Source organism: Lontra canadensis, unplaced genomic scaffold (genome assembly GCF_010015895.1).
Source record: "Lontra canadensis isolate GAN:19392208 unplaced genomic scaffold, GSC_riverotter_1.0 scaffold59, whole genome shotgun sequence".
NCBI classification, from domain to species: domain Eukaryota; kingdom Metazoa; phylum Chordata; class Mammalia; order Carnivora; family Mustelidae; genus Lontra; species Lontra canadensis.
The window spans coordinates 3,314,357-3,337,060 of NW_022631053.1; the positions used below are offsets into that span (position 1 = coordinate 3,314,357).

At 44.6% G+C, this 22,704-nt stretch overlaps 1 protein-coding gene across 3 annotated transcripts in view; it reads right to left on the reverse strand.

Moving 5' to 3' along the window:
- Positions 1-22,704, reverse strand: part of SLC4A8 (solute carrier family 4 member 8) — a 75,225-nt gene that overhangs the window by 19,988 nt on the left and 32,533 nt on the right. For all 3 annotated transcript variants that reach the window (XM_032876753.1, XM_032876755.1, XM_032876754.1), the window contains 8 exons: positions 16,549-16,723; positions 15,819-15,952; positions 14,800-15,045; positions 9,808-9,913; positions 9,047-9,208; positions 6,000-6,113; positions 2,881-3,042; positions 1,727-1,978 (listed from right to left, as the gene is read on the reverse strand). In XM_032876753.1, coding sequence (XP_032732644.1) covers positions 1,727-1,978; positions 2,881-3,042; positions 6,000-6,113; positions 9,047-9,208; positions 9,808-9,913; positions 14,800-15,045; positions 15,819-15,952; positions 16,549-16,723 — 1,351 coding nt within the window. The remainder of the gene's footprint in view (positions 1-1,726; positions 1,979-2,880; positions 3,043-5,999; positions 6,114-9,046; positions 9,209-9,807; positions 9,914-14,799; positions 15,046-15,818; positions 15,953-16,548; positions 16,724-22,704) is intronic.

Sequence of the window (22,704 nt, forward strand, 5' to 3'; positions counted from 1 at the left end):
ATGTTGCCAAATCTAATGGCTTGGTTTAGTCTTTATCATTCTAGACAGACAGATTCTAACCAATCCCTCTTTCTGGAAACATTCCCCTTGCTTGGCTTTCCTGATACCACACCCTCTTGGTTTCCAACCTACCTCTCTGGCAGCTCCTTCTGAGTCTCTGTTGCTATCTCCTCCTCTACCCGACTTCTAAATATTGGAGCTCCTTAGACTCGGCTCCTGCCTCTCGGCCTATTTCTCTGTTATATCTACCCTTCTCCCTGAGAGATCTTATCTACTCCCAGGGCTTTCAATACCACTAAGTGCTGTTGACTCCCACATTTATATTTTTAATCCAGAACCTTCCTCTAGCTTCTTCACGCAGTTGCCTGCTGGGTGTCTCACCCAAATCTGACCATAGTCCCACCACCTCTCACAAAAATCACTCCCTCTTTCATGCAGTCTTCTCCATCTTAAATGTCTCTACTCTCTACCCAGATGGTCAAATCAGAAACCTAGAAGGCATTTTGATTTTTCCATTTTCCACACTCCATCCCACATCCAGTCAACCAACAAGACTTTGGATTTGCTTCCTGCTCAGCAAGGAGTCTGCTTCTTTCGCTCTCTCTCTTCCTCTGCCCCTCCCCACTGTTCATTCTCTCTCTCTAATAAATAAAAAAATCTTAAAAATAAAAATACTGAATGGATCATGTCCCTTGCCTGAAAGTTAACCCTTCAGAGGTGAACTTTTTACCAGAGTCCATGAGGCCCTGCATGAGCTGTCTGAGCCTACCTGCTCTTCACTCTCGTTTCGCTATGCTGTTGCCTTGACTCAATGCCCTTGAGCCACATGGCCCTCATATTTCTTAGAACACATATCACTCTTTCCCATCTCGGGCCTGACTAGATTGCTATTCTCACTTCCCCCATGCCATCTCCCTCCATCCATGGCACAGCTGGCTCCATCTCATCTTTTCTTTTTTTTAGAAGATTTTATTTATTTATTTGACAGACAGAGATCACAAGTGGGCAGAGAGGCAGGCAGAGAGAGAGGGAGAAGCAGGCTCCCCGCCGAGCAGAGAGCCTGATGTGGGGCTCGATCCCAGGACCCTGAGGATCATGACCTGAGCTGAAGGCAGAGGCTTTAACCCACTGAGCCACCCAGGCGCCCCTGGTTCCATCTCATCTTAAACACCATCTCCGTAGAAGCCTTCTCTGACCACATGAATGAAAACAGCACTCCCCTCATTCTCTGTAGCACCGTGGAACACTATTTCCTTTTATCATCTTCATATTCTATATTTATCATGTTTGCTTTCTTTCTTTCTTTTTTTTTTAAGTAGGCTCCATGCCCAGAGTAGAGCCCAATGAGGGGCCTGAATCCAAGATCCCAAGCGAGATCAAGAGTTGGAAGCTTAACCAACGAGCCACCCAGGAACCCCTCTTTTTTTTTTTTTAAGATTTTATTTTTAAGTGATCTCCATACTCACCATGGGGCTTGAAATCACAACCCTGAGATCAAGAGTCGCATGCTCCACTGACAGAGCCAGCTGGGCGCCCCTCATGTTTGTTTTCTTGACTAGCGTCTTTAACTACATCTTATCCATCTTACCTGGCTAAAGTAAGCTCTCCCAGGGCAGGAATTTGTATGTGTATCTCTTTGGCGTATCACTGTATTCCCAGGACCTAAAAGAATTCCTGGTATAAATCAGGCACTAAATATTTATCTAATGTGGGAACGAATGGTTACCTTTAATATGGCCGTCATGAAGACTGAGCAGCCCATCAGCACAAAGATCATAAGGCCTGTCACTCTCTGTTCTCGGATGCCCAAGAACTTGGGTTGTTCTCCAGGAGCAGAGCACTCAGATTCTAGCTTGAGGCTGTTCACGTGCGTGATGGACAGGACAGTTGCAGCCACAAACCAAGGCAGGCCCATGATTGAGCAGACACCTAGCATGATGGCCACCATCAGCAGGTCCAGGTGGTAGCCACAGCCTTTCTGTGGGGAAACAGAGTCTCCGTCACCACCCATGGGCTTGTGGTAGTGGGGCATAGAACAGTGAGCTAAGAGTCCCAGGCCCAAAGCATGAAGGGGTGTATAGGTAAGGAAGAAGGGGTCCAGGGATCCCAGACGAGTCTTCCAGCCCCTCCTGGTTTGGAGGGAACAGAGAAGAAAAAAAGGAAACTTTAGCCTGTCCTATACATGCTATATCCATTTTTTATTCAAGCACACCCCAGATCTCACCCAGAGTTCTCATACATTCAAAGATTCATCTCTTCTTGGCAGAGTAACCAGAGACCAAGACACATCTTGACCATCCTAGTGTCTAGATGATCGACAATAGAGGATTTAGAAAATAATGGCTTCTTACAAACACCTCCAGATTCTTGACAAATACGGATTTGTCTACTCCACATAACGAGAGAACAGAGATGAAGGCATGGAGCCTTTCACTAGTAAATGTGCTAAAATCAACCCTATATCCTTAGAACCCTTGGGCTCAAGGTTCAGTCTGAAAACCCCAGTAATGCACACCATGGGGGAGACTATCTGACTCTAGGAAACAGCACCTCAAGCCCTGAACTAACTTCAGAAGGATAAGCCTGTATAGGTACTATAAGGAACTGTGCCCACCCCCTTCCCCACAGGTTTGCGAGGACAATGATGGAGTCCAATCTCCCTTCACATCTTTCCATCATGCTCTACTCTGGTTTCATCTCCAAACCAATCTTTGTCACTAATGGAGGGATTGGAAGCCCCTGAAAACCCTTTATGAGCTCTTTCCATGACTGTTTTTATCCAGGTTCTATAGTTCGTGGTCTAAATGGGCTGATCCTAAAAAAAAAAAAAAAAAAAGTAACAGACTGCTATTTGTTCTTCTAGGTCAGAACTTTTATTACCTTGAGCTTGTGTTCCTTCCTGTTAATGATGACAGCTGTGATCTGTTGGTCCATGAATATTAAGATAGTGCAGAGAAGAGCCGGGATAATCGCAGCTATCACAGTCCACCAGGGATTGGGGCCAATGGGACTAATAATCCACCCTCGATCATCCCTTGTTGGCTGAAGGGGAAAAAAACAAAGTTTAATTTTTGTATTTTAACTGTAGTCATTAGGGCAAAGCAGATCAAAATAAATCAGAATATTCACATTATTCTTAAATGAGAATCCTTAAAAAAAAAAAAAAGTCATGTGGGGCATCTGGGTGGCTCAGTTGGTTAAGCGTCTGCCTTCAGCTCAAGTCATGGTCCCAGGGTCCTGGGATCAAGCCCCACATCAGGTTCTCTGCTCAACAGGCAGTCTGCTTCTCCCTCTTCCTCTACCCCTCTCCCCTGCTCTTGCTCTTTATCTCACTTGCTTTCTCTTTCTCTCAAGTAAATGAATCTTTAAAAAAAAAAAAAAAAGTCATAAAATACAGCAACTCCTTAGGAAATCTATGACCTTGTTCCAAATTCCCTTTGAGTCAATCCTCAATTATCAACTTCCTGTGAAATATTCATTAATCCTTCACTTCCTTCTCTTACTCTCCAAACCCACATACAGAGAAAGCAACTTTATCTGAACATTAACCCAAGTAAAATAACAAAATCCACTGTCAAAAAAGAATTTTAATACAATTATAATTAAGGCAAATATAAATAATTTTTACTATCTACCTCCAGATTTCAGACTGGTCCCCCCCAGAAGGCATACAACACATGTCACGGCACAAATAAAGGCAAAATAGAGCTCATTGGCTCAGATTGTGTTGTTTTAAGGGCCTTCTCCCATCAGCAGTGAAACTGGAGCCCAAGTACTAGAGACTTAAGAGAAGAGCCCAAGACTATTGAACTTGAGGGCCTGTTAGGTCTAGGACCCTCTCCAATATCCCTGTAAGACCACTACTGTTCATAAATCTTGTTTGGGTGTTTTTCACATACTTAAACTCTCCTAGATCCTCAAACCCCCTCTAGGGTATTCTGGGGAAGAAAAGTTCCCCTTGTCTAGCAAGTAGTAATGGAAGATAAAAGGCCAGGGATACAAACTGGCCCAGAATTGACCCAAACTCAATGAACAAAGCAAAGACTGCAGGGTGCCTGGGTGGCTCAGTCATTAAGCATCTGCTTCAGCTCAGGTCATGATCTCAGGGTCCTGGGATCCAGCCCCACATCAGGCTCAGCAGGAGGCCTGCTTCTCCCTCTCCCACTCCTCCTGCTTGTGTTCCCTCTCTTGCTGTGTCTCTGTCAAATAAATAAATAATAATAAAAAAATCTTCAAAGAAAAGACTGCTACATCCAAAGTAGTTGGGTCCATATGGGTCATGACTGTAGGATTCAAATGTTAATCAATAATGCCACCAAATCCCAAATTATGAATAGCTTAAGTTCTGAAAGTTTATAGAATCCATGTCTCCTTAGTAACAATGTTCTAAGTTAAATTCTCAAGTCAGCATAAAAATTCATTAAACTCTGGCTGACATGGGGTGCCTGGGTGGCTTAGTCGATTAAGCATCTGCCTTTGGCTCAGGTCATGATCCTGGGGTCCTGGGATCAAGCCCTATGTCACTGGGCTCCCTGCTCTGCCAGGAGTCTGTTTCTCCCTATCCCCTCTGACCTCCAATCCTTGATCATGCTCTCACTCGCTTGCACTCACTCTCTCTCAAATGAATAAAATTTTTAAAATCTTAAAAAAATAAACAAAAACAAACCTCTGGCTGACATTAACACATTAGTAACAGTACTAGCCTTCAGACCAGGTCTTAATCACTAGGGTCCATGTGGCATAATAGAGAAGGAAAGAAGAAAGAAAATTTCTTCTTTGCTTCCTGAAAGGGAGACCTGCCAATGAGCAACATTTTCCTTGACATTCTCCCATTTTCCCTCCTCATCTCTTTCCTACCTCCCAGAGGCCTTCTTCCCAGATGTCCCAGAAATTCAGTACCTTCTCATTATCTTAAGCCTACCCATCAGGGAACCTTTCCAAGGACTGCTTAATGTTCTCTAATTACTTATTTTTACACCAAATCCATTCCTCCTGGAGGGTTGACCTTAGCTAGGTATTAGAGAGAAAGCTGACTGCACTCATTCAAACAAAGGTGAGAATGACATATTCTCGCAGGAATTATATTTTTAAAGAGGCTATTTTTTTAATCCACAAATTTCTAACTGATGGCATTACAGTGCATTTAACAAAATAAAAAGTTTTCAGGCACTATGGAAAAAGATATTTTTACCTAGGTCTATTTCAGGGAGGGAGAGAAAAAGAAAGGGAAGACAAAAGCGTGTGGTATAGAGATGTTTGTAAGTCAAGGGGCTGCCTTTATTCCTGTCTTCCTTCTCCTCTCCAGCTTCTCCTGTCTTCTCATTGTATGATTCTTCCCAGGTCACTGAGTACACCAGGGCTTTCCCTCCCCTCAGCTTCCCATCCTCTGTGTTACTCAGCACACCTAAACAGATCTAGAGTCCCCACACATGATCATTTGTTTGCCTTTTTTGTATACATTTTGGGCAAAATATTATAGATTATAGGGAGTTATACAAAGAAACACTGAAACAGGGCTGAAGAGCTGTCGCAGTTACTCTGGTAGGAGCGCTACCCTGTGGGCAAGGCCCTCTGGCCCACTCGCCTCTTCCTGCGGCACCATCCTTGAGGACAGGTGCCAAGTCCTAATCCAGCTTCTTTATCCCTCCTAGTGCCCTTAGAGAGTTGATGCTCCGTGAAAGCGCTGTTAACCAGACTTGTTCCAGGGACCCCACATTTCCACAGAATGTGGTATGTATTTAAGCAAACATGTGAATTCCATTGTTTTAAATCTTAAGACCTTCCGTTCTTTTAACCACTTTAGGGTTCTGTTCTCGGACTTTTGGGGCTTGAGCTCAGCTAACCCTGCAGAGTTTGCTCTTCTAAAAGGTAAGGCATGAGGAGCAAAGTTTAGATGGAGGGCACTGTGGAACACAGGATTTTCAGGTATGGTACGGCTTTGGGGAGTAACTTTTCTGGGAAACCACGCGAGGGCACCAAGTGCCCTGAAAGCTGTTTACCTTGAACACACTGGGAACTTGAAGTTTTGGGGATGGGACTCCAATCAAAAAGTCGATGATCACCATCGTGAAGATAGTGAGGAAGACAGCAAAGTCACTCACCATGGAGCGTACCTGGTATGAGAAAGGATTGGAAAAGCGTTTTATTAGGTTAAATGCAGTAGAAAAGAATTTAGTATTATACAAGTTTTAAAAGTCCTCGGAAGCATGCTTTCATTTTATAACTGAATTAATATAAGCATATTTCAACAATAGGAATATGTTACTATGCCCAGGCTAATACCCTAAAAGCATGGATATGATGGGGGAGAAGGAACTATTCAGCAAGCTCTCATGTCACCCCCCTGACTGGGAAGAGTTCTGTTCGGAGGATTTATGCCCAGGCAGAGACAACAGTTCTGAGAACTTGGAATGAGATTGTCTACGCCAGTCAAGGTCCACTTGTGCCGGCCGAGAGCCTAGGTGGCGGCTTCGACTCCTCTTCTCCCTTACATCTAACAGCTCATCTACCTGCACGCAGTCCTACTGGCTCCCCCTTAGAACAGAGCCCGGATCTGAGCACCTGTCTCCACCTCCACTGTTCCGACCCGGATCCATGTGACCATCAGCTCTTGTCCCGGTAAGTACAGCAGACCCTTAACCTTGTTCTGCCCTTCTCGAAAGTGGCCAGGCTGATCATTGAAAACAGAAGTTGAAACAGGTCACTCCTCCATGAAAACCCTGAAATGGTGCCTCATTTCACTGAGGCAAACACCCAAAAGGCCTTGGCCACTGAGGCCCCCACAGTGCAGTCATCACGTCCCTGAGCCCAGCTTCTAGGGCTTCCCTGCTCGCTCGCTCTACTCTAGTCCTGCAGACTACTGTGTCATTTCTTACTCGGGCCAGACTCACTCCCAGCTCAGGGGCTCTGTGCTTGCTCATGCCTCCACCTGGAATGCTTTTCCTCCGGGTAACCTGTCAGGCAGCTCCCTTACCCTCTTTGTGTTCACATAGGCATCCCCTGCCCCTGGGGGTCTTCCCTGATGATGCTACTTGACGCTGGTCACCACCCTCTACTCCAGCACCTCCTCTACTCCTTTCCCGCTTCATTTTCTCTATAACACTTCTCACCACTTTGTGCCCCAGAGGGCTTTATAGTTTAGTGTGGCTGTAATAAAATAAAACATCTCGGGGCGCCTGGGTGGCTCAGTGGGTTAAAGCCTCTGCCTTCGGCTCAGGTCATGATCCCGGGGTCCTGGGATGGAGCCCAGAGTCGGGCTCTCTGCTTGGCCGGCAGCCTGCTTCCCTTCCTCTCTCTCTGCCTGCCTCTCTGCCTACTTGTGATCTCTGTCAAATAAATAAATTAAATTTTTTTTAAAATCTGATCTCTAAAAAATAAACAAAATAAAATAAAATAAAACATCACTAAAGTGCCCAGTGCCTGCCTTAATCTGAACTTCCAACAGAAGTTGAGCAAAATATATCTTGGCCAAAATATATCTCAACCTGACTCTGAAACCTGAACTTTCCAGCTCCCTGCCCCTGGTTGTATTAGTTCTCTTCTGAATGTTACACATATTCTCTGCACCTGTACCTGCCCGCCCCCATAGCAAGCCATCTTGGGTTCATCTGACCAGCCTGGCGTCCAGTCGCCCTTCTCCCCTCTGAACGTCTATGGCCCTGACACCCAACTCTCTATTACTGTCTCATAGGGGCCTGTATGTTTCATATGTTTCCCTTCCCTAGATGACGGCAGAAACCATGTTCTAAACTTCTTTGGGGCTCCTGGATGGCTTGGTCGGTTGTCTGCTTTTGGCTCAGTTCATGATCCCAAGGTCCTGGGATCATGCTCCACATCCAGCTCCCTGCTCAGCAGGGAGTCTGCTTCTCCCTCTGCCGCTCCCCCAGCTCCTACACTATTTTTCTTTCAAATGAATAAAATCTTAAAAAAAAAAAAAATCTTTTATATCCCCGCTAGCACTTAACCCAGGCCTGGGCAAATAGCTAGTAGAGAACCACCACTTACTAACTATTGCCCAGACCAGAAACAGTGACCCGGAGCTTATACGATATGTGTTTCCCTTAACAACTATGTGGTCTCGCTGATACCTAAGAATGTGTTTTAGTCATGCCTGTGTGTACCGTAAATATCTAATCAACTGAGCTCCCCACCCATGTGGACTTCCTGCTCTGCAAATGTACCTGATTGAACCCTCCCTTAACAGAAAAACCACCATTTCTCCTGATCTGAACTCCCTTTCGAAGCAAAAGTGGCCCCTTTCAGCCACTCTACACCCAGCCTCTAATTCTGTCCTACTAAAGATGGTCGCGATCAAACAGTGCCATCTGCATCAGGAAAGAGTGTTGAGCCTTCAAACAGTCACGCTAAACAACTCAGGAGCATTTTGGCTGCTGCAGTCAATGTCACCGCTGATTTCACAAGCTGCCACAAGAGCCATCCCTGGGAAGAGACTCTGGGGTCCTTTATGTATCCAAAGTGTTCATCCCAATTTATTATATTTAGAAGCCAGCTCTAAGCTACATGTCCCACCATTCTGGAAATGAAACTTAACAGCATTCTGGAAATGAGAGTTACCACTGACACTTTTTTTTTTTTTAAGTAATCTCTAACCCCAATGTGGGGCTTGAACTCATGACCCTGAGATCAAGAGTCTCATGCCTGGGGGGCCAGAATGGCTTAATTTGTTAGATGTCTGACTCTTGATCTCACCTGTAGTCTTGATCTCAGGGCTGTGAGTTCAAGCCCTGGGTTGGGCTCCACGTTGAGCGTAGAACCTCCTTAAAACAAAGAAAGGGTCGTGTGTTCTACTGAATGAGCCAGCAAGGTACCTGTCACCTGGCACTTTTAAACAAAATTTTTAAGTATTAATCCCTCATCCCCCAACACACGTTGAGGAAAGGTTACTAGACACTAAGAGAGGAGAATGCCAAAGTGTGGCTTATGGGGACATGTGGGGCTGGCCACCTGCCACTCCACTCAGCGCACAGAGAATCAACTGTTACATTAGAATTCTAACGCAAAAGACATGCACGAGCATGGTACCTACTCTGGTTGGGAAGTAGCGGCTTGTCTTAAATGTCTTTAAGGTGCTTGAGAGGATGAAGGTGGTGAAGAAGAGAATGCAGGACCAGAAGAGCACGTCAGGAGTATAGGGTCCATGATGGCCACACGCAGATCCCGTGAACTCTCCATGCATCTCCTGGCATTCCTGGAGGAACAAGCGTTCTGGGTGATGAGAGGCAGGCACAAGGGAATCAACAGCTCTGACCTTCAAAGCCTGCCACTGTCATCCCACAGTGGCCAGGGATGCGTGGGGGAGCGCAGGCCACCAGCCACATCTGCCTGACCTCCGTGGGGCTGTGGTGCTCCCACTTCTAGGGGCCTCTTCCGACAACTTCTTGTCCTTAGACACTTTTGGAAATGAAACCAGGATGGTCCCAAGCAAGCACGCAGTTCTGGGAGGGCCTGGCGGTTTGTTTCTATTACAGAGCACTTGCCATTCTCAATGTTCATCAAGCCTCACCACACTGGGTGTGCCGCCCCCCCGCCCCGCCTGGTGTCATGTCCCATATTTTCTTAGAGTGGGCACCGGATATGGGGTGTGTGGGAGAGAAGAGAAAGGCAATCTTCTTTTCCCTTTATAGACAACGGAACTTCTGAAGGGGGAAAGGGTCAGCAAGAATAGTTTAAATAAAAAAGAACTTTCTTTTTGAAAACACCAGACCTTGCTGAAGGGCTGCCATGCTTCCCCCCGCCCCCCGCCACCCCTTGGCAGTCACAGGACCTTAACGCAGCTCCCAGACTTACACTAACAGTCAGGTTGGCCCAGTGGACCTCTGTCGCCACGATATTGTGGTCCTTCCAGTACTGTAGGGTATGATTGTTGGGATTTTCTGGGAAAGTACACCTGCAGCTAAGTGGAAAAGAAAAAAGATTCCTGAAGAAAGCAGCCAAGTATTCCATTAAATACTTTTAGCCATGTGTGAGCTAACGGTTCTGTCAGAGCCTCCCTTGTTGCTCTTTTGCCCCTTCAGATCCCTGAGATTGGTCCTGTTGCTTGAGACCCATTCGTGAGTCCAACCACATCCTTATTTTCCAGTCAGCCATTACTAAAGACAGACACAAATCAGCATGTGGGTCTTGAATTAAATTGTGCCAACAACCAAGCTCGGCATCTCACGTGCCCAGAATTAGCCCTGGTGGTTTCCTGCTTAGTTTCTTCCTCTCAGGCCCTTCCCATGAATTCAGTCTACAGAGCAGGGAGGACCTGATACCCTAGTCGGCTCTCAACAGCCTCCTCCAAGCCTGGATATCTCCTGCTCCTTATATCCCATCACATTCTTGTTCTAAAAATCAGAGTCTCAGGATGCCTGGGTGGCGCAGTCAGTTGAGCATCTGCCTTCATCTCAGGTCATGATCCCAGGGTCCTTCTCACTCAGTGGGGAGCCTACTTCTCCTTCTGCCTGCTGCTCCCCCTGCTTATACTCTTTCTCTGTCAAATAAACAAATAGAATGTTTGGGGGAAAAAATAAATAAATAAAAATCAGTCTCCTGAAATTGTGATGCAAGCTCTTCCTGACACTGCTTTATTCCCGGAAATATCCCACCACAGCGGCCTCCTCTTCCATCTAACTAGACCAGATCTGCCCACCCACTGGCCACCATGTTGCCTCCCAGTCCCAACATGCTTCATGCTTGAACTGGCTCCCAGGATACACAACGAACACAGCCATTCCCACCAACTTTGTATCATCTGTAAATTTAATGAGCATGCCCTCTAAGGATATAGTGTGACAAAATCAAAATACAAAAAGATCTCAACAGACTGTAAGAGGTGGAAACCAACAAAGTGAAAAGTAAAAGGGAGAGCTATAAAGTCCTACATTTACATATGAAAAATCAATTCCAGCTGTGCCTGGATGGCCCAGTTGATTGAGCATCAGACTCTTGGCTTCTGCTTCGGTTGTCATCTACGGGCCATGGGACCGCGTTCGGCACAGAATCTGCTTGGGACTCTCTCTCTCCCCCTCTCCCTTTGCTTCCGGACCCCAATCCGCGCACTCCTTCTCTCTCTCTCTCTCTCAAGTAAATAAATAAATCTTCTAAAAAATCAATTCCAGGGGCGCCTGGGTGGCTCAGTGGGTTAAAGCCTCTGCCTTCTGCTCAGGTCATGATCTCAGGGTCCTGGGATCAAGCCCCACATAGGGCTCTTTACTCAGCAGGAAGCCTGTTTCCCTTCCTCTCTCTGCCTGCCTCTCTGCCTACTTGTGATCTCTGTCTGTCAAATAAATAAAATCTTATAAAAAATAATAATAAAAATAAATAAAAATAAAAAATAAAAAATCAATTCCAAATTTGGAAGCAATGAAGATGTCTTTCAGTAGATGAATGGATGAGCTATACTATACCTAGACAATGGACTATTATGCAGCACGAAAAAGAAACAAACTATCAAGGCATTAAAATTATCAAGGCATAAAAAACCTTTAAGGAGATAATAGTATGTGAACAAAGGCGGTCTGAAAAGCCTATATACTGCATGATTACAACTATATGACATTGTGGAAAAGGCAAAACTATGAAGATGCTAAAAAGACCAGTGATTACCAGGGCTCGGAGTGTTAGCAAGGGATGAGTAGGCAGAGCACAGAGGATTTTTTTTTTTTTTTTTTTTGACAGACAGAGATCATAAGTAGGCAGAGAGGCAGGCAGAAAAAGGGAAGCAGGCTCCCCGCCGAGCAGAGAGCCCGACGCGGGGCTCGATCCCAGGACCCTGGGATCATGACCTGAGCCGAAGGCAGAGGCTTTAACCCACTGAGCCACCCAGGAGCCCCCACAGAGGATTTTTAAAGCAGTGAAACTATTCTGTATGATACTATAATGGGGGGTATATCATTACAGGTTCATCAAAACTCACAGAATGTATATTACCAAGAGTGAACCCAAATGTAAACTATGGTTTTTGGGTGATAATGATGTATTAATATAAATTCATTATAAACTTACCACTTCAACAAACTTACCACTCTGGTATATGGGACAGCGATAGCGGGGAAACTGCTCATATGTGGGAGCAGAGGGTAGATGGGAACTCTCTGCACCTTCTGCTCAATTTTGCTATGAACCTAAACTGCTCTTAACAAATCAGTCCAGGGATGCCTGGGGGACTCAGTCAGTGAAGGATCTGCCTTTGGCTCAGGTCACGATCTCAGGGTCTTTGGGTCAAGTCCCAGGTCAGGCTCCCTGCTCAGCGAGGGGTCTGCTCTCTCTCTCCTTCTGTCCCCTCCCCCTGCTTGTGCTCTCTCTCCAACTCCGAGAAATAAATAATAAAATCTTTTAAAAAATAAAATAAAATAAAATAAAAAATATTTAAAAATTTAAAAATCAGTTCCACACATACCAACATAAAATAATTTAAAGAGTTGGAGAGTTCTAGCTGCCAACAATGGAAGACAAATATGGAAAATACCATCTTGAGCTTTATTAACACAGAATTACAGTATCCAGATCCAAAGTCTACTCAATCCAAGGCTGGGTACTTTTGTTTGTCTTCTCTCATTAGGATATAAGCCTCATGAAGGTAGATCCTTTGTCTGTCATGCCCTATGACAGGGCCTAAAAAAGCACTTGGCACATAGTAGGTGCTCAACAAATTTTGTTAAATGAATATATGATTTTTAAAAAGGTCAAAGAATGAACTTTACCCCAATGCCAATCAGCAATCCACAAGGCTTTAAAGACCATACTCCCTAATGGTTGTTATTTTGTAATTATTAAAATAATTTCATGCTACTGCTTATGTTCCACATATGAGTGAAACCATATGATAACTATTTCTCTGCTTGACTTATCTCGCTTAGCATAATCCCCCACTCCAGGTATATCCATGTTGATGCAAATGGTGGGTGTTCACCGTTTCTGATGGCTGAGTCATATTCCATTGTATATATGGACCACATCTTCTGTATCCATTCATCTGTTGAAGGACATCTCAGCTCCTACTACAGTTTGGCTATTGTGGACATCCCTGCTATGAACATTGGGGTGCATGTGCCCTTTCTTTTCACTACATCTGTATCTTTGGGGTAAATACCTGGTAGTGCAATTGCTGGGTTGTAGGGTAGCTCTGTTCTTAACATCTTGAGGAACCTCCATACTGTTCTCCAAAGTAGCTGCACCAGCTTACATTCCCACCAACAGTGTTAAGAGGATTCCCCTTGCTCTGCATCCTCACCAACACTTGTTGTTTCCTGTTTTGTTAATTTTTGCCATTCTAACTGGTATAAGTTGATATCTCATTGTGGTTTTGATTTGAATTTCCCTGATGGCTAATGATGTCGAGTATTTTTTCATGTGTCTGTGAGCCATTTACATGTCTTTTTTGGAGAAGTGTCTATGCCCATTTTTTGACTAAGTTATTAGTTTTTTGAGTGTTGAGTTTGAGAAGTTCTTTATAGATCTTAGATATCAGTCCATTATCTATAATGTCATTTGCAAATATCTTCTCCCTTTCCGTTGGTTGCCTCTTAGCTTTGTTGACTGTTCCCTTTGCTGTGTAGAAGTTTTTTATCTGATGAAATCCCAAACAAATAATAGCACAAAGGACCATAGGGGCAGGGAGGGAAATGCCAAGGGGGAGAAATCAGAGAGGGAGATGAACCATGAGAGACTGTGGACCCCGAGAAACAATCTGGGGATTTCAGAGGGGAGGAGAGTGAGAGGTGGGGATAATAGGGTGATAGGTATTGAGGAGGGCATGTGCTATGATGAGCACTGGATGTTATACCTAACTAATGAATCACTGAACACTGCATCAAAGACCAATTATGTACTATACAGTAGCTAACTGAACATAAAAAATTTAAAAATCAAAAAAAATAGTAATTTCAAAATTCTAACAAATTTTTTATGAATTCAGACCTTTAAAAGGTTAATAAATCCATAAGCAAAATCTATGGAAGTATATCCGTAGCTAGGTGACAGACACCTCCTGGCAGTGTGCTCTCTCTGCTCAGACAGTTCCAGGTTGAAATTGTTTGCTTCACAACCAGACCCACCACATCAGAAAGGTACAGCCAACAGGGAGTGAACTGGATGGACAGAGCTAAAGGTTGAGGATCTCTAGTCATAATTTGGAGAATACTATTCCAGAGAAGAAATGTTTTATAGGACTAGACTCTCCTAGATGGTTGAAAACACAGCCAAATACTGTGCTTCCTTTCCAGCTGATCTGAACTGTCTTAAACATGCAAAGAAAAGAGTCTCTTGGATTGAAATCTAGGTAAGTAAATAGATTATTAGATCTTTAGGAAACAAAGTAAGAGGCTTGTGGATCTCTAAGGAATTATTATTATATCTCTACTTAATGATTCCAAAGAATAGCCCATATATATTTTCAGAAAATCTTGAAAATATGCTCCAAGGACTCACAAATCCTTGTAAAAAGTTCTTCCCAACAACTAACTTGAATTCCCCCCACCCCCCCCTTTGCAGCCCATTTTTGTCTCATGCCTGAACCAAAAGCCATGCTCTGGAAAGCATTTCTCATGTGCCCTGAGTTTCACTCTTAGTCCATCCTCTCCATCATCACTCCTGACTGTTCTCCTCTCTGGCAGATCTTCCAGGTCTCCACATCCCCAGCCCTATTTCCCAGCAACAGGGCCAAGACACTTCCTTATTCCTTAACACAAGCTACAAGTACTATCTGGCACACTGCATTCAGCCCATAAAGTCAGGTCCCCTGCACAATTTTAAAAAAAAGGAAGAAAAAAAGAAAAGACAAGTAGAAACCATACTTACTAATACAGGCTAAGGTGGTCCAGCTGGCTGTGCATGTGGATGGGATAGGTCTCTGCCAGGTGTATCAGCTTTTCTATGGCTTCATAGATAAAAATAATGCAAATCAGGGAGGCAAACGCTTCTTCTGTGAAGCGGGTAATGTAACAGACAAGGGAACTGGCATCAGTTGCCACAAGGACGATACACAGGAAGGCGGTCCACAGTCCAATACAAGCTCGCAGGGAGAGGTATGAAAGAGCGTAGTCTCTGAAACAAGACCAGGGTTCATCAGAAAGTATGGATGGATGAATTACAAGACAAAGGGTCAGAAATGTAGTTAGTTCGTCTCATAGTACCCATTCTGGTATTGCAACCCAGTTTGTCCCTAATTCTGACTGTACTTCCCTCCTCAATGCTGCCCTCCTCACTGCTGCCCAGGGACAGCTGTGACAAAAGATGTGCTCTGCAAGCTGGTATTTGCCACAGTAAGGACATGGGAAATGGAGAAGGAGGGAATAGCCCTCACCCGTTCCTGCCATTTTTGGCCAACGTGATTCAGATCTTATTCTTGCAGTTAGGAAAAAGGAGCTGGCCCTTGTTCCACATATCCCCACTCCTAATACAAAATGGAGAAAAGATTTCATAGGAAAAGTAGGGAGATAAGGGCACTGCCAAGTCTCTACACATCACTAGCAACCAGAATATGAAGGGGGTGTATTAGGCCAAATTAAAAGTGAACTTGAAATAAAAATAGAGGAATTTGAATTAGCTAGGAAAGTTTTTTTTTTTTAAAGATAAAAAGCCAAGACTTCAATAATGGCTGAGGGACGTTAATAAAGCTCTTTAAGACTGGGAGATGCACTATTTTAGGTACAGTACTACCCGGGGGACAGGACAACAAACCAAATGATATTCGTCCTTCTGGTTTTTATAATCCAGAGTAATATTCGCCTGCTTACCCTCACCTAGGATCCTGGCATTCAATTCTAAGAGCACAATAACACATCGAGTTAGAGTTTTCAGAAAACCGAATGTCTTACTTGCAGAATTTGAACAAAATCTTTTCAAACACAAGCACTGGCCCCGTACTTCCTAGGATGGTGAGAGCCTGTCCCGCAAACAAGGAATAGGCAATCCCAGTCATGGAGGCTCCAAACAAGGATTCAATTGCACTCTATGGGGGGAAAAGAAATCAGAGTCCATAACCCGTCTGTAACCAGTAATGTGGGCTTCTATACATTCCTGACTTAGATCTCTTGTGTGCCCTGACAAGCCATTTGCTTGTGTTTCATCTTAGCAGGAGTGAGGAGTACACACCGTCTAATACCCCTGTAAATGGGTACCACTGTGATGATTCAGGTGCCCAAATCCAACCATGTATGATTCCTTAACTAAGTCCTGTTCTTCGGGGACTTCATTCAGTATACAGAAATATACACAGAAAGCACAATGACACCATTCACACGACGAGCCATCACTGAGTCACCTCAAATGTCAAATGACATTGATGTATCATTTTCCATCCTTTGAGCACCAGGTAATTCAACTGGGCCATCAACCACTGAAATTGATATTCAAGTGGAAGAGAGTCTATTCTAAAGGGGAAACTGTGTTGCTGCACGGTATGAAGTCAGAAGACCACAGTAATTCAGTGGAAAGGATTTAATCTCTTTGGTCCTAGCCCAGGAGCTTTCCCCTTCAGCTGACTTGGCTGGCAACACAGTACTTTGTCTTCTTTGGGATCCCATAGAAGTGGTTAAAAGTCCTTACTATGCGTCCCTCAGTGGCTTCTCCGAGCAATCCCCCAAAGGTGATGACAGGCGACATGCAGGCACAGTACAGGAACAGAAAGGAGGCCAAACACTGTAAGCTGAGTGCATCCCGGTAGTCGCTCCAGTACCAGGGGGCCTTCCGCTTGATGTCCAACACCAAGCCCCCAAAGAGCCTGTGGAAACATGGCAGACACCTCTGACATGGTCCCGCTTCCATGAAAGGATCTGAACAGCACCCATTTGAAAAGCCCTTCAAATGTGTTCTGTACTAAGACATACTTTGGCTTCAATTTGACCCCAAGTATAAGAGATCTCTCGGGGGTCAGCACAGATTCTATTTGCAGCTAAGGGCGTGAGTTTGACTGATTATCCCAAGCCTAAAAAGGATGAATTTGGGTGTGCATGTTACCCATTCCAAAAAATTAACGTGAAATTAAGTAATAGCTTCAAATTTCAAATCCTGAGCTGTTAGGAAGAAATGTACAAAACCAACTCAAGGTATTAAAGTTGTTAGTTTTAGTATATGTAGTCTACATTAAAAGCCCCATCACATGCACTTTCCTGCTCTGAACAGCTACCCACCTTCCTGTTGAGAAATTAGCATAATAATTCATTCATGCAGTTGACAAATAATAGCAGATAACTTCGTGCCAGGCCTTATGCCAGGGGCTAGAAAGGCAGCAGTGAGCAAGACAACACAGCCCTTCTCTCCAGGACCCACAGTCTAGTGCAGGAGATAGGCAGTGCAGTGAGGGTGCCCCCGCAGGCAGCATAGGACAGGGAGGGACATTTCAGCAGGGACTCAGAGAACAGATCAGGGATCAGCCCGATGAGGCAGAGGGGCTAGCACGGGCGCCACCTAGAGGTGAGAGAGCATGGCTGACCGAACTATGGGGAGATGGGGGTGGAGGGGAGACTGTGAGGAGCCAATGCCAACAGGAGAGGATGGAAAAGCTGGAGAAGCTGGAGAAGCCAAGTCACGAAGAGCCTTGTAAATTGTTTTACAGAATTAGAACCTTATGCTAATGGCATGTCACATCACTGAAGGATTGTAAACAGGAGAACAACATAAACATGCATTCTGGAAGGATCTGTCTGGCAGAGGTATAATGGAATGGAAAGTGGGGCAAGACTGGAGGCAGTGGATTGGGATGAGGAGAAGTAGATGGATTCAAGGGCTGAATCGGGAAGTAGAATCAACAGGACTTGGTGGCAGGACTTTGGGGACCCTTCTCCACTTCCCAAGGATGAGACAGATCAAGAGCAAAATATCCCACACCAAGGAGGAGTAGCATTCTCAAACGGGGTCACTTTTTCTGAGAGTGGAGTCCCTGCATCAGAGTGAAAGCTGGTAGGTGAGTCGCAAAAAGAGTCACTCAGCGTTCTACAGGACAAATGGCCTGGTCTCCTCTACAAATCAGTGGCACAGAAAAAAAGGAAGGAAAGCTGTTATAAAATAGGATCGTAATAACCAAATGCAACCACTGATTGGATCCTATGTCAAGCAAATAACTCTAAAAAGATGTTGCTAAGACAATCACGAAAAAGTTGAATATGAACTGAGCATTAGACAATTTAAAGAATTAGTGTTAATTGAGTTAGATTTCTTAATGGCATGATAGTTGTTTTTTAAAATGTCCTCATCAAACAGAGATACATACTGAAGTAGTTACAGGTAAAATGACATGATACCGGTGATTTGGTTTTAAATAATCTAGAAAACATAAAAATAAAACAATTAAGTGGGGAGAAATAGATGAAACATAATTGGCAAAGTGTTCATCACTCTTGATGGGCACACAGGGGTTCATTGTACCATTCTCTCTTCTGTCTTATGTGGTTGAAATTTTCTATAATAAAAAGCTAAAAACAAAAAATGAGCTATACTTTCATGAAAGGAGGCTTGGCCAGCTCTTTCTTTCTCTCTGCCTGAGAGCCTGGAGGAGAACCAGGAGGCCTGGAACGTGGGCGCCAGGGGAGAAGGCCCAGCCAGCTCTCGCTCTCTCTCCATGTGAATGCCTTCTCTCCCCTACCTAGGTGCACTGAGGGCACAGGTGGACACAAGACAGATGCTATTCTGTCTTGCCCATTTGCTCTTTTCCTCTGGTTTGGCTGGGTGTAGTTGGGATTCACCATTCTTTAATTTACATCAGTAACATCACAATCTAGGTCTTGGCTTAGGGAAGAGAGGCAAAGATAAGTTTGTTTTTTGTCTATCTGGCAAACCTAGATTAGGTAAGGAGCTATCTATAGGATCTAACCCAGAGTGTGAGAATTCCACCTCAGGGTTTGGAACCAAGGCTCCAATTTGTAATAAAGTGTCACTCTGTTTTGCTTTGTCCTCTAGGTAAATAAGACCTTATAGGCAATTGTGACTAGTCTAGGGCACGATATAAGCATTTCTGGGTCTTTACCAACACAGAATCTTGGTACCATATGAATATCACCTCAATCATTGATGACCTTCCTCTCGGTAGGGTATTGTTCTGGGAAAATAATCTCCTTCTGCAATAATGAGCCTCACCCCACTAGGCAACCAGAGATGCTGCCATGACTGCTCAGCACCCCCCTGGATGCAGGAGGCACCTTCAGGGAGGAATGTCTGTGAGTAACAGACAAAGGATTTATGTGAAATGGATTCCTGAGAAGCCAATGGAAAGGGAGGACATCTGTTTGCCTAGTGGTGATTAAAAAGGGAAAGAAGGGATGCCTTTGGCTCACGTCATGGTCTTGGGGTCCTGGGCTCGGGCTCTGTGTGGTGCTCCTTGCTCAGCAGGGAGTCAGCTTTTCCCTCTCCCTCTGCCCCTCACTCCTGCTCATACGCTCTCTCTCCCTCTCAAATATATAATAAAATCTTTTTTAAAAAATAAATAAGAGGGGGGCACCTGGGGGGCTCGGTCATTAGGCGTCTCTCCGATCATGAACACTGCGTCCTGGGATTGAGCCCTGCATTGGGCTCCCTGCTCAATGGGAAGCCTGCTTCTCCCTCTCCCACTCCCTTTGCTTGTGTTCCCTCTCTCACTGTGTCTTTCTCTGTCAAATAAATAAAATCTTTAATAAATAAATAATTAAGGACAGAAAAGATCTGAGGCTCTTATTGGTAATATAACTATAAATTAATAATTTCTGAATACTGTTTACAGAGTCAGCCTTATATCTTGCTCATGCATAAAATCAGACCATAATCACACATTTACCACAAGATCAGGCACGGATGCTTCTCTTCACATCTGAGACTTCCTTTCCCTTTCAAAACTACCCTTGATGTTCAAGTTTTGCTGGGATAGGGGGTACACAGGGATATGAATTTAAGCTTGATGTAAGACAGGACTTACCCGTGTAGAGGGTCACTAGGCTCTGGAGCACTGACTTAAGGAGCCCTTCTCTGGAGGGCTTTAGGGACAGGACAGCCATCCTCTGTCTGGTGTGCTTTGGAAGAAACCTGTTTGAAGTGTGGGGGTGGGGGGTGGGGATCATCGAGATAGCAGCTCCTGATTCTTTTCCTTCATTAACCCTTCCCCAAAGCGGCAATACCCCAATAAGGTACATAAATACACCTTGGAAAAGCCCTTTTCAGAGTATCCTCCTTGTGGTGAGGCTTCTGGCCTAGGAACACTCTAGTCAGACTTTCTTTCTTTTTTTTTTTTTTTAAAGATTTTATTTATTTATTTGACAAACAGAGATCACAAGTAGGCAGAGAGGCAGGCAGAAAGAGAGAGGAAGCAGGCTCCCTGCAAGCAGAGAGCCCGATGTGGGGCTCGATCCCAGAACCCCGAGATCATGACCTGAGCCGAAGGCAGAGGCTTTAACCCACTGAGCCACCCAGATGCCCCTAGTCAGACTTTCCTCGTTACTATGTATGGGAATTCATCAGCGTCATTGCCTCCATCAACATCAGGGAGGTCCAAAGACACTGTCTTAGCCCTGACACAGCGGGCCACGTAATACAGAACTCACCTGTCTCTTTCCCACCTTCTTAGAGTCTACACTCCCCCATGTTCATATACCTCACCATCCAACAAGTAGAACATCCCTGAAGTCTCCAAGTTTTGCCCGAGGCCATACAACATAGTAGGCATAAAGCAGGTTCTCCACCTCAAAGAAACACAACTAATGGTATGAAGAACTCCAAAACCTAGGCTGCTAATGTATTTTTAGTCTGTGCAGTCCAGGCAGGTCCAGAAAGTTCTAGGATGTCCATCTGTGTGGGCGGGTTTATGTTCACTCTTTGAGAGTGATCTCATTACTCTGAGATTGGGAAAGGGGCAAGAGTTGGCACAGAACCATAATCTCTGACGCAGGCATTAAGTCCCCTTGTAGTAGCCACTACAAGGCTACAATGGGAGAAAGGCCATGTGTCTTGAGGTCTTCTACAAAGGGTTCTAAGGAAAACTTTAGTAGGAGTTTAGGAAGAGAAAATATCTCCCTCACCAAGCAGACTAGGCTCTGAGCCTAGATAACCCTTCCTTTCAGTCTCATCAACTCCATAACTTCCTGACAAGACACAAAGGGAGAACTTCCTCAAACCCTACGTGAATTTGTGGGTAAGAGTACTTTGATGCCATGAGAAAGTGTGTGATGATTCTGGCTGTATGAGATTCTCTTTTGGGATGTCCGGCACCATTGTGGAGAATCTATAATTGTTGAGATCCGATCTAATGCTCTCCTCAACCCCCACGGGGAATTGATGATAAATGACGCCCTCAAAAGGCCTGAGACTCTAGTTTGTTCTCATCTGACACCAAAAGAACCCTGAAATCTCATCCCTGCATGGATATCCTTTGGAGGAAATCCTGTTGCCCTCATTTCCACTACCTTCAAACTTTAAATCCTGGAGTGTGGACACCATTTATATTCAAAAGATAAATCACAAGTCTGAAATACTATCAAAGCCATTCCTAAGACTGTTCTCCCCAAAACCACCACCTCTTCCAGAACAGCCTCAATCCTGGAAACTATTCTAAGGACAGATGTTTCCCTTGAACTACCTTTCAAAACCAGGCCTCCCACCCAATTCAGACTTCTCCCAACTGTAAAGAAAATGTTTAACTCACTTTTAGAGGTTGCTCCCTCATTTTAGTGACTCCCTTCCATCAAAGGGCTGTTCCTTTCCTCCATGATCCCTCCCCAGAACCCAATTATCTTTCCCCAACCTCAAATACCTTCCTCCAGCCAGGAAACACACCTCCCCTCTGGAAACTGCTAGTTAGGTGCCTCTTCTGCTGCTTCTCAGTCTCCTTTCCCAGCTCTTCCCTGAATTTCCAAGAGTGGAAAATAGATGACTGTCTACAATTCTAAAAAAAAAAAAACCCTGAGTTTCCACTGCATAGAGTACTGAGGAGAGAAAAATAAGGAAAGCAACTTCAAGCAAAGAGGGAAAAAATAAGGTGAAAGTGAGGAAGTAGAGGATGTAACAAAGCTTTTCTCTGTGATCAGAGTCCTGTCCTGAGAATCTCCACGGACGTGTCCTGCTTAGACAATTTACAGAGACAGAACTGTGGTCTCAACCCTCTCCCACAATCTGGGGGAAACCCTAGATGTCACTCCAACCCAAAATATCACCCTCTTGGGGCACCTCAGTGGCTCAGTGGGTTAAAGCCTCTGCCTTTGGCTCACGTCATGATCCCAGAGTCCTGGAATCGAGCCCCACATCGGGCTCTCTCCTCAGCAGGGAGCCTGCTTCCTCCTCTCTCTCTCTGCCTGTCTCTCTGCCTACTTGTGATCTCTGTCAAATAAATAAATAAAATCTTAAAAAATATATATATAATCCTCTTTACCACCTTCCCACATGACAAATAAAACCAAGTCTGGAGACCTGCTTCCCTAACCTTCCATAGAGAACCTTCTCCTTGGGATCTGTCCATAGAATCCTGGCCTAGAAGAGTAGGTTGACTATTCTGAAACACACACACCTCTCAAGTACTACCTATATTCCTACCCTAAGGGAGTTTCTTAAGTTCAAATAATTACTCGGTGTTTATCTATACTTAGTCCACTCATGCTACAGAACAGAGATCATTCTAAAAGTATTCATTCATAAGTTCTTCAGATATTGAGTGCCTAGTCTGTGCAGGGCAGGGTGCTGGGTGCTAGGAATAGAATGGGCACCCCGCCCTCTAGCGGCAAACGTGCCAGCGGGAAGACAACAAATTAA